Source organism: Zeus faber (genome assembly GCF_960531495.2).
Source record: "Zeus faber genome assembly, chromosome: 2".
Lineage (NCBI taxonomy): Eukaryota > Metazoa > Chordata > Actinopteri > Zeiformes > Zeidae > Zeus > Zeus faber.
Window position 1 is genome coordinate 12,039,531 of NC_137189.1, and position 19,754 is coordinate 12,059,284.

A 19,754-nucleotide genomic window follows, 5' to 3' on the forward strand; every position below is an offset into this window, starting at 1 on the left:
GAGAAAAACGTTCGCCCATCACCGATACGTCAAGGTTCTACAACTTCCAGTTGGTAGGTGGAGCGCGATGAGTTTGTTAAGCGAGTCGCTTTGTGACATCATCCATCATCATCCAATTTATTCTATATGTGACCCACCGCGTTCTTTAGGGTCATTTGGTGTCATTTGAAAGTGGAGAATCAGAGCTTCCAAACAAGGTCTCACTTGTGAAAATCAAGCGAATATTTTTAAAGCTATGGCTTGTTAATGACAAGGGGGTGGCGTTCTGAGATAATCACCTCCAAAGTTTTACCATCACCAGGTTCATTCAGCCAGCTCCCAGAATGCAGATGGCGTTGGCAGACAAACAAAGCCTCATGGCTAATTAACATACTGCTGAATGGGCCAATCATGAACAGCTCAACAACACACAACTAATTTTGTTTAAAAAAAAAAAAAACCTTTTATTTAGTAGCTTTTTATTATATTTAGTAAGAATAAACATGTTTTGTAAAAGTGGAATTATTTTGGAGTTTAAAAGTATGGACAACACAACAAAGCATAGTCCATCGATATTATGAGTCTCAGAAAATCTGAAATCTGAAAATCTGTCAGCAACCTCAACGGACTGCATCACGTCATCGACTTCTTCCGTCGTAACAACAATGGAATCGTTGATCTCCTCCGGTGGTTCTTGAAAATATTCCGTTTCATCATCACATTGAGTTTGAAATCCACTGTTTGAAATGTTCTCCTGGTCCGGAGTAATATCAGATTCAGCATCACTGTCGTTCTCCGCGTCGCTGTTGGAGAGCTGACTATCATCACGTAAAATGAAGTCCAGTACGCGCTGTTAACACTGACTTGGATCGATCACACTGGTCAGATTAAGGTTTGAAATATGATTCAGAGCTTCCGCCACCTGCTTCGCGTAATCCATAACGATATGGAGAAGAAAGTTTTCACAGACAAGTGAGACCGAAACACCCCCGTGCTGCGCTTTAACCGTATGTTTATGGAAGTGACGTAGGTGCATAAGGCGAAGGTTTTTTTTTTTCTTTGCCGTTTCACAACAATGGCTCCGTGTGTGTGAAAGTAGTACGATTTAAAGGTTGAACTCTTATCAAACCGGTTTCACATTGTGGCTTCACATCACATGGAATATGGATGAATGATCTTCACCTGGAAGCTCGCTTTTAAGGAAACGACTCGCTTTTAAGGAAACGATTGATCGGAGTTGTTCAGTGCTGTTCTGAGTCTCGGGAAGTGAACTGCGTTTCCCCATGTAATCTAACGGAAATATTTAACTCCACGGTTTAACATTTTTCTAGTAGAAATAGATCAAACTCGGTTTTGAAAATACGTTGAGAGATAAAAAAAAAAAAAGAAAAACACAAATCGAATTTTCCTTCAAGAAAGGTTTTTTCTACTTATTTGGCTGCTCCTGGCTATTTAGAAATGTGCAAGATGGCGACTTTTGCGGTGGGACACGTGCAAATTGTGGCTTTGGCCGTGCATTAGCATCGTGCGAGTTGTAGACTCCATCAGTCTGTAGTGGTTGCGAATTGCGCGTGTGAGCGTGTGCGTATCGTCTTACCTGCTTGATGTCTCGGGGGCCTTTCGTTCAATCTCTTTTGCCCTTTTTTGTAAATAAACACATTCTGTTCTCATCTAACCCAGTGTAAGATTCAGTGTTGTGTCCCTCCTTATTTTGCGGCGTTCTAGCCAGTCGTAACGTACAGACTGTAGGAGTGGAATGTAGTTCGCCTGCAGCTCCACATCAACGGGTCTGAATCGTGTCCATTTTATTTTAGTCCCAAAAGTTAAAAAAAAACTTGATGAAATGCCTCTGAGGGAAATGCACAGTGTGTAACGTGCAGGAGTCTCTACCCACAGGTATGGGATTAAGGGGGGAGGCTGAGTCTTTCTGGCACTTTGGCGCCGAAATGACATGGGTTTTTATTACAACAATAAACAAAAATGCTCGCTGGCCAAAAAGGTAAAAAATAACCAGTAATAGTAATATCAGTACGGAATGACACTTCTCTAGCTCCTTGTTGGCTGGCGAGCCCCGTGTGCCGATCCCCCTCTGTCAGTCAGACAAACATTAAGAAAGCCTCAGCGGTCCTGCATCAGCTGAATCTGGTCCGATTCAGAACAGCTCTGCGGCTGCATGAATCACGCCGTGGCTTAACCACGCCCCTTGGTCCACCACAGTCCGTTTGAACGGAACCCTGTTTTAGGGAACTTCCACACGGAGTGATTTCCTTCTACAGAGACACCATGAGGCAGGACTCTGTGGACAACAGGTAGTAAACAGACACCTTCTAACTTGTGTATCAAGTGTATCGGCTTGGAGTATTAATTCTGCGTGTCACCATTACTCACCGCGTCATTACGTCAGCAGATGCTGCATTCAAGGTAAACTCCGAGAATTGTACCTCGTTTTAGTAGTAATGCTGATGTAAAGACGAGCGACAGCACAGATTGACGCTGCATTCCATGGAAACTCGAAAATTTGGAATTGTTGTCAATACAAAGTGATGGTGTGTTTTACGGGAACTCTGAAAACGAATTTGTGTCTAAAACGACTAACCTGGACCCTGTTTATCGCTGCCTGCAGCTGTATTTATTCATAATTTATTTTATTATTATTATTATTATTATTATCCCTCCCTCTCTTCTCTCTCCATCCCCCGCTCCCTCTATCCCATCCTCTTCCTTTGAGTTCTTTCCCTCTCTCTTCTCCTGCCCTCTCTCCTTCCCCCGCTCTCTTGCCCTCCCTCTCTCTTCTTTGTCTTCTTTCTCTCCCTCTCTCTTTCCCTCTCCACTTTGTCCTTTTTCTCTCGCGCCCTGTTTCCTCTGTTTTCTATCCCTCACTCCATCTCTCTCTCTCACTCATCTCTGTCTCAATCCCTCTTCTCTCGCTTTCCCTCTGTCTGTCTTGTAACCGAATTTTCCTTTAATCTCCCTTATCTTATCTCCTTTATCCACCTGACAACCCACTCCCCCACTCTTCATCCATCTACCTCCTCATTCCCTTCTCTCTATCCCCCGCCTACCCCACCACCAGCACCACCCTTTTCCATCTTCTCTCTTCCCCCTTTCTCTATTGTCTCCTCCTGGATTCCTTCACCTCCCCCTCTCCTCCCTCCTTCCTGCCCCCCCTAGTGAAGATGTATGGGCGGATGGCGTGGAGGCAGGGTGGGGTTGGGAACAGCAGAGCGCAGAGCCAGGAGTTAACAGCAACATGACTAATGGGGGATCCAGATGAGGGCCAGATAAGAGCTGCCCTGACACCTCCGCCAGTTATCAGGACGCCGCCACGCCACATTTATAAAGCCAACAGCCCCACCAATCCACCAATTCTCCCATGCAAACCGCTCAAATATAGTAGAAGCATAAAAGTAAAATGTGGATACTTCCTTACAGACTATAATCGTCAGAAAGCGTACATAGGTTCAAGCATCCGGTAGCGTGACTCTATTTGACCCTCCTCACTCGCCATAGTAGGCATTCTACTGATTGCACCTTTAATACACGTCCTGACAATCCCTCCCACTCTACCTCCCATTTCCACACAAATGTTCGGACATGTTTTCGGAATTTTGTCAGTCTGTCTTGTTGGATTGGACTCATTGGATGAACTGAAGAAAATTGCTTTAATTTGTTGAAACCTATATATTATTTAGTTTTTTTCGAGTTAAAATGTCTGTTTTAATTTCTCGATTCCAACTAGAGAATATCTCAGAAATAGTAGATTTGACAAATTTGTGACCCACCGCATACTTAAGCGTCATTTGGCGGCTTTCGACTTTTTTTTTTTCCACATCATTTGAAAGAGGAGAATCAGAGCTTCCAAACAAGGTGTCTCTTGTGCAAATCAAGCAAAAATTGAATTGCAGAAACTGTGTTTCTGAGATAATCACCTTGAAAGTTTCGCCGAGACTTGGCTTCATTCACCTAGCTCCTACATAGCAAATGGGGTAGCCAAAGCCACATGGCTACATAACATACTGCGGAATGGGCCAATCACTGCTTTGTTCTTGTGTTTTGAGGGAGCGTTGAACGTATTTTTGTTTTGAAAAAAGCTTTTATTTAACAGTAAGAATATACATGTTTTATAAAAGTGGAATTTATTTTCCGGTCGTTCTTGAATATATTCCGTTTTATAGTCACATTCGGGTTGAAATTTGCTGTTTGAAATATTCTCCAAGTCCGGAGTAATATCAGATTCAGCGTCGCTGTCGGAGAACTGACTATCTGAGCGCAACCGGAGTTTTCACAGACGAATGAAATCGGATCCTCGTCTTGTTTACGGAAGCGACGGTGACGTCAGTGACACGGCCCCCCCCACAACGTTGTCTCCGTATGTGTATGAAACACATAATATTTAAAGGCTGAACTCTTATCAAAACAGTTTCACATTGTGACTTCACATCACATGGAATATGGATGAATGGTCTTTAATATTTAACTCCACGGTTTAACATTTTTTTACTATTTATGTATCAAACTTGGTTTTGAAAATACGTTGAGAGATTAGAAAAAACACAAAGGAACACAAATCTGGAAAAATCGTATTTTCCTTCAAGAAAGGTTTTTTTTTTCAACTTATTTGGCTGCTCCGGGCAATTTTAGAAATGCGCGAGATGGCCAATTATTAGACTTTTCGTTGCACAGATAATATTCTTGGACTGTCTCTCTCTGTCTTCCTGTTATGGCCTCTTCCTCTCCACCCACCTCTTTCATTCATGATTTAACCACTCTATCTCCTCTCCTCTTCCTGTCATATTCTGTTTTCATCTCTCTCGTTTTGGTGTGTGTGTGTGTGTGTGTGTGTGTGTGTGTGTGTGTGTGTGTGTGTGTGTGTGTGTGTGTGTGTGTGTGTGTGTGTGTGTGTGTGTGTGTGTGTGTGTGTGTGTGTGTGTGTGTGTGTGTGCGCGTGCTCAGGCTAAAAAGGCCTCCCAGGCCTCTTGGAAGGATCAGACAACACGATCTGTGTCTGGAGTGGAGACAAGGAGTCGCTCACATCTCATCCACTCCCTCTGTGTGTATATGTGTGTGCTTATATCGATGTGTTTGTGCGTGTATGCATGTCAACAAGGCCTTGGGACAGCCAGGATGGAGGGATGTGAAATGGAGTGGTAGGGAGGGGGGCCAGGGAATTGGATGAGAGATTTCCTGTGTGTGTGTGTGTGTGTGTGTGTGTGTGTGTGTGTGTGTGTGTGTGTGTGTGTGTGTGTGTGTGTGTGTGTGTGTGTGTGTGTGTGTGTGTGTGTGTGTGTGTGTGTGTGTAGTCTGACATTCCAGCAGAGCTTTATGATTTAAATGATAAAGGAAGGTTTGGCCATGCATTATGTATTAGACGTGGTGAGCGCACGATAATTCCAATTAAACTCTCCACATGGAGGGAGGGAGGGAGAGAGAGAGAGAGAGAGAGAGAGACTTTTTTGACTTTTAATGTTCCTTTATTTGCTGTAAGTCATGTCACAGCAGCAGACACTTGATTACGAAGGAACCAAAGTGTATAGACATCTCTCTTCAGAGACAACCAGGTACACAGGGATCTGCTCATCTTCACCAGGTTTGAGACAGCTGTTCACTATAAGCACAGCTCCCTTTGCAGCCCAGACTTCCTGCTTTGTACAGTTGACCTCCTTGGAGAGAGAGAGAGAGAGAGAGGGGAAGAGAGAATAGGTCACAGCTAACACAGGAAAATCACAAGTTAATAATGAGGGAATCATCCTGAACAGAGCACAGCACCTCCCCAACAACCCATACACTTCTGAAAGTGTCCAATTTGCCAGTCAGTTTGTAAAACTCTAAGTCTCTGAGAGTAGACCAATCGTCATCTGGGCCGGATCTACTGACCCTTGACCCCTCACAGCGTTCTTTCTGCTTTTCCAAATGGCCAGTTTGGCCACCCCTGAAACCTTATTCACCAGAGCATGGACAGACAGTGTAAACAGGACCGAAGATAAAAAGTTTAAAAGAGAAGCTCTCCCCCAGACCCTGAATCCACCGCTCCAGTAGCCCGAACAGCCCCTGCAGCTGAGGACACAGAACAAACAGGTGCTGCAGCGTCTCCCTCTCAGAGCAGAAGATGCATCCTACCCCCGTGCTGGGATCCAGGTGTGCCAGATACCTGTTTGTCACCACCGCCCCGTGCACGACCCTCCACTGGAAGTCCCCACCCGTTTGTCGACGGGGAGCTTGTACAGAGAACGCCAGCAGCCAGTAGGGGATGCTCCTGGGCCAAAGAATTGGGTCCACCCCGACAGTCGCACCCCTGCCAGAAAGCATAGGTGTGTCACTTTGACGCAGGTGTAGTAGAGAGCTTTCTTGCCCACTGCCTCAAACCCCTCCAGCTTAGGAGAGGCAAAGGTCAGTGACCTTTGCCGCGACCTTGGATGCAATGTCAATGAGGCCTTGACCCTCCTCCTGGACTGGCAGATAAAAGGCTGCTGCTCTTATCCAGTGCTGACTGGACCAGAAGAAGTTGACGATGGCCCTCTGGATCTCCTCTAGCAGGCCTCTGGGTGGATGCACAATGGTCATTTATACGGTCATAAGGTCGAGGCCACCAAAATATTAGCAACCAGTACCCTCCCCCTGTAGGACAACTGGGTATCAGCCATTTCCTCCTGGAGAGTCTGGCACACACTTTCTCCACCACACCGTCCCAGTTCTGGGATCTTCCACTTCCCCTCCCACCTCCCCACCAGCAAGGCCTCGCTTTTTTCCCAGTTTACCTTAGCGGACAAGGCCGTCTAATACATCCTGAAGCAAGCCACTAACCTCCGGACATCATCCTGGTCGGTAACAAAAACATTGACATCGTCTGCGTAGGCGGCGACGACCAGCGGCGGCCCCTGTGGTAGCCTCGGTAGGGAGAGCCCACTCAGCCTGTTCCCTAAAATGTGCAGAAGAGGTTCTATAGCAAGGGAGTACAGTTGCTCAGAAATGGGACAGCCCTGCCTTATCCCTCTCTCTACAGGGAGTGGACGGCTCAACCCCCCACCCACCTTGATCATGCAGGATGCTCCCCTGTAAAGGAGCTGCACATAGATAAGAAATCCTTCCCCAAATCCAAATGCCTTCAATGTCGAAAACAAAAAGCCATGGTCCACACGGTCGAAAGCTTTCTCCTGATCAAGGGATAAGACACCCACATCAATGTTATTGAAATTACACAGGTCAAACAAATCCCTCATTAAAAACAAGTTGTCCTTAATAGAGCTGCCTGGTACGCAGTTAGACTGGTCCTTGGAAATCAACAACCCTAAATCCCCTTTCAGCCTATTGGCCAGGACTTTTGAGAAGTGTTTGTAGTCCATGCAAAGCAGTGAAACGGATCTCCAGTTTTTGAGCAAGGCCAAGTCTCCCTTCTTGGGTAAGAGGGAGAGGGCTGCTTGCCGAGAGAAAAATGGTATTGCACCAGTCCGCACCGGCTCCAGCAGCACCCGGTGTAGATTGTCCCCTATCAGGCTCCAGAAATGCTTGTAGAACTTTGGAGGGAGAATGTCTATCCCAGGAGCGCGCCCAGACGCCAGCTGGCCCACAGCAGAGGTGAGCTCCTCCATTCCGATAGCAGCGTCCAAGGCGTCCGGCTCTCCGACCTCCAGGCGAGGCAGCCCCTGAAGGAGCTCGGCAGCACACTCTCCATCACGGTCCCCTGCCCTGAATAGGGTGGTGAAGAAGGCCACCGCATTCGCCCTCATCTCTGCCGGGCTGGTGGTCACTCTGCCATCCGGGAGACAGAGACAGGCCATCTGTCTGGACTGCTGAACAGTCTTCTCTAGGTTGAAGAAGTAAGAGCTGGGGGCATCCATATTCCTGATGCCGAGGTAGTGAGCCCAGACCATGGCACCCCGTACTCTCTCCTGGAGGAAAGTGCTACGCTCCTGCCTCTTCACCTGCAGCCTCCCACCCGCAGGGGCGCTACCACTAAGGAGGCTTCCCTCAATGTCTCTGATCTCCTGCTCTAGGGTGTTTATGGTCTCCTTAACCCTGCTGGTGGAGTGAACACAGTACCGTTGGCAGAAGACACGGATCTGTGCTTTGCCTACCTCCCACCACAGACCCAAGGAGCTGAAGGCCCCCTTCCTGCTCCTCCAGCCATCCCAGAATAATTTAAAACTGCTGTTGAAAATGCCGTCGTGCAGCAACTTCAAATTAAAATGCCAGTAAGAAGAATGCTTGGTGCCGGGTGCAGAGCATAGCTCCAGAGTGACGAGGTGATGATCTGTGAAACCTACAGGGTGAATGGAACTGTTTAGCAACTGGTAACTGATTGTATGTGATATGTCAAGCCTGTCAAGCAGAGAGAGAACCAATCAGGGAGCATTTAGCAGAGGCTGTAAACAGGAAGCCGGGACTCCGCCCGCTGGGTGACACCGGGAGGAGGCGAGAACATAAAGGAAGGGAACGAGGGAAGACGGCGAGGACAAGTCTTGTCTCTCTCTCTTCACGCTGAGTGCTTGTTCATTCATTCACAGTGTGGGACGCTGGCCTGCACACTTGACAGACTGGAGATGTGAGATACAACACGCCTCCGGTGCTCCTCTGATGACGGTGTGGTTTGAACCTTGAAGGGGGGTTTAACATTGTAAACATACATGGTAGCTCAGGAGGTAGAGCTGGTCATCTAGTAATCTAAAGGTTGCTGGTTCGATCCCAGGCTCCTCCTGCTAGCATGCTGTAGTGTCCTTGAGCAAGACACTTAACCCCTAATTGCTCCTGATGGCTGCGTCCGTCGGTGTTTGAATAATTGTAAGTCGCTTTGGATAAAAGCGTCTGCTAAATGTAATGTTATGTACACCAGTGATGTGTGGTGAGGTCAATAGCCGGAGGGGCACTGGCTCGTATCAAAGCCAAATCTACACACATATGATGACAACCCGATAGCGGTAGCTTAAATTCACCATTCGGCAGGTTGCACAATGGCTGTTGGTGAGGTGACCATACATTTTCGTTTCACGTTTTACGGGCAAATGCAGTTCCGCTGTTCACACTCATTCAACACAAAGCTGAGACCGCAGCTGCCCCGCCCTCCTGTCGCTGCCTGTATTTGCAGCGGAGCTTCACAAATTTGGCGATTTTGACTGCAAAAAATGATTGGAATCATAGAGAGAGAGAGAGAGAGGGAGAGGGAGAGCGAGCGATCCGTATTCACCTCCGTCTCTCCCTCAATTTCTCTATGTACAGCTCAGCTGTCAAACCGTCCGACTCCGAGACCCTAACACGTCTTGGCCGTCTCTCTCTGGCACAGGCAGTAATACCAGGGAAGGTGGACGTGTGTCTGCGCGCCATATTCTTAACCTTCCTAAATTTCATCTTTTTCACATTTTATATTAACAGATTTTCGATTGTTTCTATTTAGGGTCTTTCTGTCCAAGGACCCGTTTCGGGGCTTTTTCGGTTCCCGGAAAAAAGTAATTGAGACGTCTCTGAATTTGTCTAATTTGACAGTCCTGCCGAAGCCGTCATTGAAATCTTATGGATATTTTTTTACAACCTGTCTCTTACACTCTATTATTTTTACCAACCCCCTGTCTCTCTATCCATCACAGATTGTCCTGCTGCCTTATGTCTGTTGCCTTCTTTTTAATGCCCATCTCATTATGAATAACCTCCCACACCAACCTCCACATTTACCTTTCTCTCTCTCTCCACCTCTCTCTCACTTTCTCTCTCTCTCTCTCTCTTCATCCCTCATTTCACCTCTCCGTTTCTCCATCCTGTCATGATCTTAATCTGCCTCCTTCCCTACCTGTGTTATGGGAGTGAGAAATCTCATTATTAGCCATGCGAGACACCTCTCTATAACTACCATTATATGTGTCAAAGTCTCTCTCTCTCTCTCTCCTTCCCTCTCTCTCTCTCCCTCTCTGTGATATCACATCACTGGGACTTCTTTGCACCGTTACTTTCATTTCCGCCTTCCACTTGCAAAACAGAAGGGAAAAAAGGAAAGCCAGTGAAATGATGGAGTTCCCCCAATGTTCTTGGAGAGCGTAATTAAAATGGATGCCCTCGATCTCCTTAATCTTCTATCCAAATAGAGATAACACTTTGATCTACGCCCTCATCAAACCTCACTCTCCCTGCCCCCTCCAATCAGCTTCAAATCAGACCTTTGGATGCGCCGCAGAGATGTTCCCCCCCCCCCACGCCCGATGTTCTGGTTTAAGCTTTGTCTGCTTTTTGTTGCCGTAAGGGAAATAATAATAATAAAATATATATATGTATTATATATATAATACCCCACAATTCAGTGATCACACTCGTCGAGCAACCGTGGTTCCCTCAACACATGGAGCGAGACATTGTTTGTTTTCACTCAGTGTATTGTGCCAAATGTCCATATCCGTGTTAAGAATTTCATTATTTAACGTTGGTTTTCGTTGAAGAGAGAGGGGGGGGGGGCAAAGAGAGGGAGAAAGAGAGAGAGAGAGATCTTGCTCTGCTCCCCTCCTGCTGAAGTGCAGACATGAGCTGCACATTTATAATTGATCTGCTTCAACCCCAGAAATACCAAAACACAGGCCTGCGCGTGTGTGTGTGTGTGTGTGTGTGTGTGTGTGTGTGTGTGTGTGTGTGTGTGTGTGTGTGTGTGTGTGTGTGTGTGTGTGTGTGTGTGTGTGTGTGTGTGTGTGTGTGTGTGTGTGCGCGCGCACTTGGTGTATGAGAGAATGACGGACAAGAATTCCAAGCATGTGAGATGGTCGAGGGAGAGAGAGATTTAATGGTTTCTTTTTTGTTTACTTGTGCTTTGGCGATGTAAACGTTTGTTTCCCTGTGCCAATAACGCCTATTGAATATAGAGGGAGAGAGAGATTGTTTTTATCTATTTTCTTAATTTTATGTCATTTTTTTGTCTTGTGTGCATTGCATTGTAATTTACAAAATGTGCTTTTAAAGTAAAGTTGCATTGATTGATTGACTACAACAGAAACTATTTTATATCATTGTTGTTACAGTATACAAAACAGTATGACTTCAACTAGTGGATGCGCGAACTACACTTAATTTAATTTTATCCTCACTGATGAATTAAATATTGATGCTGTTGTTTTCAGCATCAGCACAAAATCGGAATCCCAAATATCACATTTCTTAAGCGTGGTTCGCAATTCAGTCTTTTTCCGGTATAAACTCCTTTAGTGTGTTTGTGTTTCTCCTCCAGGTGTCGGCCTCCTCCTGCGACGTCGAGCTCCTCTCTCTTCTCCTGGACGCCGGACTCCTGGTGGGCTGCGCCTCCTCCGCCCTGTACCCCGCGCTCAGCGCCCACCTCCTTGCCCACCGGCACCAGCAGGGGGCGCAGGGGCGGCGCTGGGACGTGGAGGCGTCCGCTGCCGAGCTGCTGGCAGCGGGCCACGCCCCCCAGGCGGGCTCCTTGCTCCTCGCCCACCGGGGCACCCAGCCCGCCCAGTTCACTTTCAACACCGCACTGAGCGCGCTCAGGAAGTGGATCTGAGGATGGGGTTGGGGGGGGTGGAAAGGGTGGAGGGGGTGTCATCCTAAAGGAAAAAGAAAAAAAAAAAAAAAGGTTAAGATGAGGGAGAGGAGGAAGAAGGGAAGGAGGGAGAGGAGGAGCTGGGATTTTTCTTTCAGTAAAACCAACGGGGGAGTTAGAGCTCAGGTGGAAAATGAAGTTACCGGCTCGGCGAAATACCAGAGAGAAAGTGCCCCCCCCCTTACGCATCATCGTCTCTGTGATCCTGAATTGTGCCAGTATGCCCCCCCCCCCCACTGACACCCATTATCGGCAGAGACACAGAAAAGCATGTGGCACACAAACACACACACGCACTCACATCTTGTAGTCATGTGAAGAGAGCGCTGATCGGTAATTGAATGGATCTTCGCAGCTCAATTGTGCGTGCGTGCGTGCGTGTGCGTGTGTGTGTGCGTGCGTGCGTGCGTGCGGGCGGGCGTGCGGGCGGGCGTGCGTGTTCCTCCGCCCATGATGCGGTAATTGAGCGGTGTCTGGGAGAAGCGCTAGGTGGATATTAGCCCATTGTTCCGTGACAGGTTTTCCTCTTTGACGCTCCACCGTTAAACACTGTGCACCGGCTCTATTGTTTTTCCTCTTAATAATGTGTAATTAATTCCTTCTAAACAAAGTGTCCCGCCTGCTGCCCCATGCTGATTGTGTGTGTGTGTGTGTGTGTGTGTGTGTGTGTGTGTGTGTGTGTGTGTGTGTGTGTGTGTGTGTGTGTGTGTGTGTGTGTGTGTGCACAAATACATGTGTCCTGCTATCAGTATGTGGAACTAATGATGTTTACAAAAACATCGGCGTGTTTCTGACTGCACCTGCATGGTAAAAAGCAACCTAATCTTGAAATAAAATTCTTCAATTCTTACCCAAAATGGTCGTGCTACATGTTTTTTTTTCTTTTCCGGTTCCTTTGCTTGATACGTTTGATTTGTTGGGCTTTTTCTTTTTGTCGTTGAACCTGCACCATTAAGCGTTTTAATGAGTTTCGCTTCACAGCATCGTAATGAGCGGTTTTCACAGGGTTTCCAATCGCTGTACATCTCATGTGAACTCACTTGTACCCAAAAGCATTTGCATTTTAATTGCGAGGCATTTTCATGCATCCAGGATAATTATTAACTCCCCGTGACCCAAAATACAACATGTTTTTATGTGCCCCCCCCGTTCGCTCCGGTTTTGTGTTTGAAAATTCCGCTTTTTTTTTTCCTTTTTATCATTTTCATTGTTCACCAACGTACCACCACAACACTTCCTCTACAGACCTTGGGCAGTTTTTTTTATTGTTTTTATTTAGTTAATACTATTTAAATTTTTTTTTTGATTATTTCTTTTTTTGTTTTCTTTTTTTTTTGACTAATACATTTTTATTTATACATTCATTTGTAGTTATTACATTTTTTATTTTGATAAATGTATTTATTTATGTTGGCCCTAACCCAGAAGTTCACTCAAAGTTTGACCATGTTTGTCCCAAATGCATTGGATGCCGATGGATTGATGGCGCTGTCGCCGTTACGGCTTCTTTGAAACTGCTGTTTCGGGAATATGATTTCAAGAGACACAGAACATTTGTCCGTAAGGCATGAAAGCTGCTAATTAAATGTCTCCCTAAATACCTAATCACCTAATTTAATGAACGATCTGCCTCATAATAACTGCATTACTGCTCTTTGACTGCGACAGTCCCTTAATTTCCACCTCCAAATATATGCCGTATATATTAAACACTTCAGGTGGCAATTATTGTCATTTTTGAACAGCATCTGTGTTTTAGCGTGATACGTGTACAGGTTATTTTTGCTGCCTCCTCATCTGCGCGCCATTTCCTATAATTAAGCCGGCCAATACAACAATCCTTTTGTTTTTCATTGTCTCTAAATATTTGTCGGTAATTCACTTTGCTATAACATTAAAACAAAAAAAAAAGGCTCCTGTCTGACAACCCCCAAAATTAAATGAATGGGAGGTGCTGCCAGGTATTTACCCTGACAGGAATATTGCTCTATAACATGTTTATGAGGGACGGGAAAGCGTGATGTATTGAACCAGAGCGAAATTAATCTGTACGCACCTGTAGAGGCTGACGGAGGAAAATGAGACCTGGAGCTGGTGTCGAGGGCCACGGCCACAGCCACATTTCTTCTTCATGGTCTCAGACTTTTAGGGGAGCCGCTTGCATTTCATATTCCTCTGCATTCGCGAGGCATCAACGTAATTCCTTTACAAATTGAACTACACCGACCGCGGAGAATAATACGTCAATTTCACATCGCCCCGAAGCCTTGTCCTCCATCCCACACTGCGCTGGGTGCTGGTGCTGTGCTTCATTTTGGCACTCAGGCGGCCGATGCTAATAAAAATGTCTGGGTTAGGGTAAGAAGTCAAATGTCTACGCTCCCTTGAGTTATGGGCAAGTTCAGTCAAGCGTGCGCATTGAACGAAGTTCAAATCAGGAAGCCATGGAGACAGCCTGGACTCAACTGCAGCGGCGTCTGACGTGTCGCCACCAGGGTTTTCTTTTTCCTGACTGCCCCTGTACCAGCAAAGGTGGGAAACTCCAGATCCAGAAAGCAATGGTCATGTTTTTTTGTTTTTTTTTTCTCCAGTCATGCACTGAACTACCTGATTCCACTCATAAGTTTTACCTCAGGGTTAGAGGTCTTCAGTTGTCCCAAATTTTGGTCCCAAATGCTACTGGATAGGGAAAACGTGTCCTCAGATCCATTTGGAAGCATTAAAAAAAAAATACCTGAGCCCTCTTAGGGACGAGGTAAGGCAGGCAATAGGTGGGAATGAACAGTTACCAGATGACTGGGAAACAACTGCAGAAGTGGTGAGGGAGACGGCCAAGAAGGTACTCGGTGTATCATGCGGGAGGAGGAAGGAAGAAAAGGACTTGGTGGTGGAATGAGGAAGTACAGGAGAGCATAGAGCAGAAGAGGTTGGCGAAGAAGACATGGGATAGTCAGATACTAGATGAAGAAAGTAGACAGGACTACAAGCTAATGCGGTGCAAGGCAAAGGATAAGGCATACATCAAGTTGTATAAAAGGTTGGACAGTAAGGAAGGAGAAAAGGACTTGTACCGATTGGCAAGACAAAGGGACCAAGCTGGGAAGGATGTACAGCAGGTTAGGGTGATGAACGATAATGATGGGAATGTGCTGACTAGTGGAGGGGAGTCTGTTGAGAAGGTGAAAGGAGCACTTTGAGGAGTTGATGAATGAATTAGAGGGAGAGAAGAGTGGATGATGTGGGGATAGTGGATCAAGAAGTGCAGCAAATTAGCAAGGATGATGTGAGAACAGCACTAAAGAAGATGAAGAGTGGAAAGGCAGTTGGCCCAGATGACATACCTGGGGAAGCATGGAAATGTTTAGGTGAGATGGCAGTGGCTTCCTATCCACACTGTTTAACACCATCCTGGAAAGGGAGAGGATGTTGGAGGAGTGGAGAAGAAATGTACTGGTACCCATCTTCAAGAATAAGGGAGATGTACAGAGCTGTGGTAACTACTGGGGAATAAAGTTGATCAGCCACAGCATGAAGCTATGGGAAAGGGTAGTGGAGGCTAGGTTAAGAGGAGAGGTGGGGATCAGCGAGCAGCAGTATGGTTTCATGCCAGGAAAGAGTACTACAGATGCAATGTTTGCTTTAAGAATGCTGATGGAAAAGTACAGGGAAGGCCAGAGGGAGTTGCACTGCATCTTTGTGGATTTCGAGAAAGCATATGATAGGGTGCCGAAAGGAAGTGTGGTATTGCATGAGGAAGTCGGGGGTGGCAGAGATGTACATAAGAGTGGTACAGGATATGTATGAGGGCAGTCAGACAGTAGTAAGGTGTGCAGAAGGCGTGATGAAGGCATTCAACGTGGAGGTGGGATTGCATCAAGGATCAGCTCTGAGCCCTTTCTTGTTTGCAATGATGATGGACAGGTAAACAGATGAAATCCGGCAGGAGTCTCTGTGGACTATGATGTTCGCGGATGACATTGTGATCTGTAGCGAGAGTAGGGAGCAGGTGGAGGAGAGCCTGGAGAAGTGGAGGCATGCATTATAGAGAAGAGGAATGAAAGTCAGCAGGAGTAAGACATAATGCATGTGCCTGAATGGGAGGGAGGGCGGCGAAAAGCTGAGAATGCAAGGAGTGGAGGTGGAGAAGGCAGATCAGTTCAAGTACTTGGGGTCGACCATCCTAAGCAGCAGAGAGTGCAAAAAGAGGGGTGAAGAAGAGAGTAGTAGAGTGGGTGGAGAACAGTGTCCGGAATGATCTGTGACAGAAGGGTTCCAGCAAGAGTGAAGCGGAAGGTCTACAGGACGGTAGTGAGACCAGCCATGTTGTACGGTTTAGAGGCGGTGGCACTGACACAAAGGCAGGTGGCTGAGCTGGAGGTGGCAGAGTTGAGGATGTTGAGATTTTCATTGGGAGTGACAAGGATGGACAGGATTAAGAACGAGTACATTAGAGGGACAGCTCAGGTTGGACAGTTTGGTGGAAAAGTGAGAGAGGCCAGATTGAGATGGTTTGGACACGTGTGTAGGAGAGATGAGCGTTACATTGGGAGAAGGATGCTGAGGATGGAGCTGCCAGGCAAGAGGAAGAGGAAGGCCAAAGAGAAGCTTTATGGATGTGGTGAGGGAGGACATGCAGGCGGTTGGTGTGAGGGAGGAAGATGCGCAGAACAGAAGCTATTGGAGGCAGATGATCCGCTGTGGCGACCCCTAACGGGAGCAGCCCAAAGAGGAAGAGGAAGAAATTCATACCTGGGCCTGTTTTTTCTCAAGATATAGAACCGACTCATGCATAATGCTAGTTAGCAAATCCACATGATTGACTCCAAAATCCCAGAGTGGAATTTTACTTTGTGAACCTGTCATTCACAAGCTTCCCCATTTTGACATTTCTAAACTGTCTGGCCCAGACCCACTTTAAATCATGAAATCATTCAATCGGGTGTTTGTGTGACATTAACATGATTGGATTAGATTACACACCTTCTTAATCAAACCCCAAACATCACAGAGTCCCCAATCACCACATAAATTATTTAATCAATGTTGTGTCAGAACAGAGATTTGGCCTCTTAAAAACAAAACGCGTTACATAGACAGATTGAACAGACACTTCATTAATTCATGTAATTATACAGTGTGTGTGTGTGTGTGTGTGTGTGTGTGTGTGTGTGTGTGTGTGTGTGTGTGTGAATTCAGGTTTGAGAGAGAGAGAGAGAGATTGAACAATTGGTCAATCGTTGCTGATATTTAGGTGTATCAGGAGAGAGAAAAGCAAAACACCTCAACGGTAAATCTGTCTGGTTTAAGATGTGGCAGCAAATAATGAATGCATAACTTTTGGACACGTCACCTATTTTAAACCTATTGTGCGAACAAACAAATGATTACTTGTTTGTTTTGTTTTATGATTTGACATCTGTTTTTCAATGAACACACTGTTTTCTTTTGTTCTTTTACACCTCCCACCTATGGATTCAAATAAAGTTTTGTATTTGGTCTCATCAGTGGAATCACACCCTGTCCCCGTTTGATGATTTGTATTGGACGCTGTTCTTTATTTTCATTTCATTTCTTTCATTTTACTACCTGTTTTTTTTTCATTTGTTGCATTTTACATGTATAAATTTAGCAGACGCTTTTGTCCAAAGTCACTTCAATGAGAGGCGAGAAACAATCAAGGCATGCGTCGAGCTGACAGTGTGCCAACATCGAGCTGCATGAGCTCCTGCTTCCAAATTCCACCAGATACAAGTGGAAGATGCTGGAAGAAATCAGAATATGATAGGGTCGTTACTAAAATATATGCACTCACTGAACACTTTATGAGGAACACCTGTACACCTACTTATTCATGCAATGATTTAATCAGCCAATCGTGTGGCGGGAGTATAGTGCATAAAATCATGCAGATACGGATCAGAAGCTTAATGTTCACATCAACCATCTGAATGGGGGAAAAATGTGATCTCAGTCTTTTCGACTGTGGCATGATTGTTGGTACCAGACGGGCTGGTTTGAGTATTTCTGTAATTGCTGATCTCCTGGGATTTTCACGCAGTTTAAAGAGTTTACTCAGAATGGTGCGGAAAAAAAATAAATATATATATATATATATATATATATATATTTTTGAATGCTGAAATTACCATTCGATGGAGTATTTCTTTCAAATATAATTGATTATAAATATTTTGGCCAACGTTAGCAAATAAATTTGCATGTGATGAACAATAAAGTTCAATATAAGTTCATCCAGGTTGTTGCTCAGTGAACACACATTAGAGAGAAATATTCCCGGTAACGGTGTGGGAAGTCGTGCGCGCTCCCTCAGGTGTTTCACTGCGTGTATAAGGGAGAGTGCGTCTTTCACCAGAATGTCCAGTTATTCCACTGATGTGGCAATGGGAGTGGGAAATACAACTGACAATCATCGAGGGAGTGTTCTTTAGTGCATGTGCAAATGTAAAAATAATTTTTACATTTACATTTTACAGTATTTTTTCTTTAAAACCTTCAGAAATGCATCGTCACATATAGATAGAAACTTAAGTTAGGACGTACTATGTCCAAGCTGGACCACGATCGACATGCACCTGTACATTTTTGAACTTGCGGTGATAATCAAAGTGGATGGTTGGCTAGCATCAGGTACACTGAAAAGGAGAAAAGCCATTGGTACATCATCCACAAGCGGACAGGCGTTACAGTCTCGCCTGTCAAACAAAAGAGAAAGTATAACACTCAATATTTATCATTGGGATATTTTTGGACAGGTACAGAAGACGAACCGTTACCGCTGTGCGTGGTGTGTTCCGAGATTTTATCAAACAAAGCTCCGAAGCCATGTAAACTGCGCTGACTTAAGGAGTATCAGGACAAGAAGAAAGTAATCGAAAGGTCATGTATGGGCACCGAGAACGCAAATCCCGATCTGTCCAACAGAGCTGTGCGGTTTCTGGTGCCTTTTCCGACAACGTATCTCTGTGAGACTGGCTTTTCGGCACTTGTGGCATTGAAGACAAAATACAGGAATGGACTGAATGTTGATCCAGATCTTCGCCTGAGACTGTCGTCACTTAAGCCAGACATCAAGCATTTTGTGTCTGAATGCACCGTCAGCCTTCTCATGAGGTGAGTTCATATCAATGTCCTGTTATTGTTAGTTTTTTCAGCGCTGGCGTGAGTCATGAGTTTCAACCCACCTCTTTTTTTGTTTTACCACTACTGCACTGTATGATATGCATATGATTGCTAAAATAAACGTCCTCTGAGAACGCACTGTTTGGCTCTCGAATGACTTCTGGTTGGATTGTGGGCCACGAACACTTTTGAGATTTTCAAGTGGGCCGCGATCCAAAAAGGTTGGGAACCACTGATCTAGAGTTTTTATTTGCTTTGTTTGTTTGTTTGTTTGAACAGAAAACTGAGGCTGCGGGGGACACAGGCTCACTAAAACTGGACAGTTGAAAACTGGAAAAACGTAGAATGGTCTGATGAATCTTGATCTCTGCTGAGGCTGTTGGCGCCAACAGCATGAATCCATGGACCCAACCTACCTTGTGTCAACAGTCCAGGCTGGTGGAGGTTTTTTGACACACTTTGGACCCATTAATACCAATCAGTCATCTCTTGAAGGCCACAGCCTATTTGAGTATTGTTGCTGACCATGTGCAGCCCTTCATGGCCACAGTCTTCTAATGGCTACTTCCAGCATGATAATGCACCGTGTCACAAAGCAAAAGTCGTCTCAAACTGGCTTCATGAACATGAGAATGAGTTCAATGTTCTTCAGTTTCCTTCCCAGTCACCGGATCTGAATCCAATAGAACTCCTTTGGGACGTGATAGAACAGGAGATTCGCAGCATGAATGTGCAGCTGACAAATCTGCTGGAATCGTGTGATGCAATCATGTCAACATCGACCGGAATCTCAAAGGAATGTTTCCGACATCTTGTTGAATCCATGCCAAGAAGAATTGTGGATTAGTATCTATAATAAAGTGTGTGATACCCATTATCGGCGGAGACACAGAAAAGCATGTGGGACACAAACACACACACACGCACTCACATCTTGTAGTCATGACAGTGTGAAGAGAGGTCCGATCAGTAGTTGAGTGGATCTTCGCAGCTCAATGTTGTGTGTGTGTGTGCGTGCGTGCCTGCGTGTGCGTGTGCACGTGCGCGTGCGCGTGTGTGTGTGTGTGTGTGTGTGTGTGTGTGTGTGTGTGTGTGTGTGTGTGTGTAGTTCAAG

At 45.7% G+C, this 19,754-nt stretch overlaps 1 protein-coding gene across 1 annotated transcript in view; it reads left to right on the plus strand.

The window, feature by feature from the left end:
• Nucleotides 1-11,461, plus strand: part of nbas (NBAS subunit of NRZ tethering complex) — a gene marked incomplete at both ends in the record, with an annotated part of 203,143 nt that extends 191,682 nt beyond the window's left edge. Inside the window, one exon of the mRNA XM_080022664.1 lies at nucleotides 11,171-11,461. Within this exon, the coding sequence (XP_079878790.1) occupies nucleotides 11,171-11,461 (291 nt within the window). The remainder of the gene's footprint in view (nucleotides 1-11,170) is intronic.
• Between the last annotated feature and the right edge of the window lie 8,293 nt (nucleotides 11,462-19,754).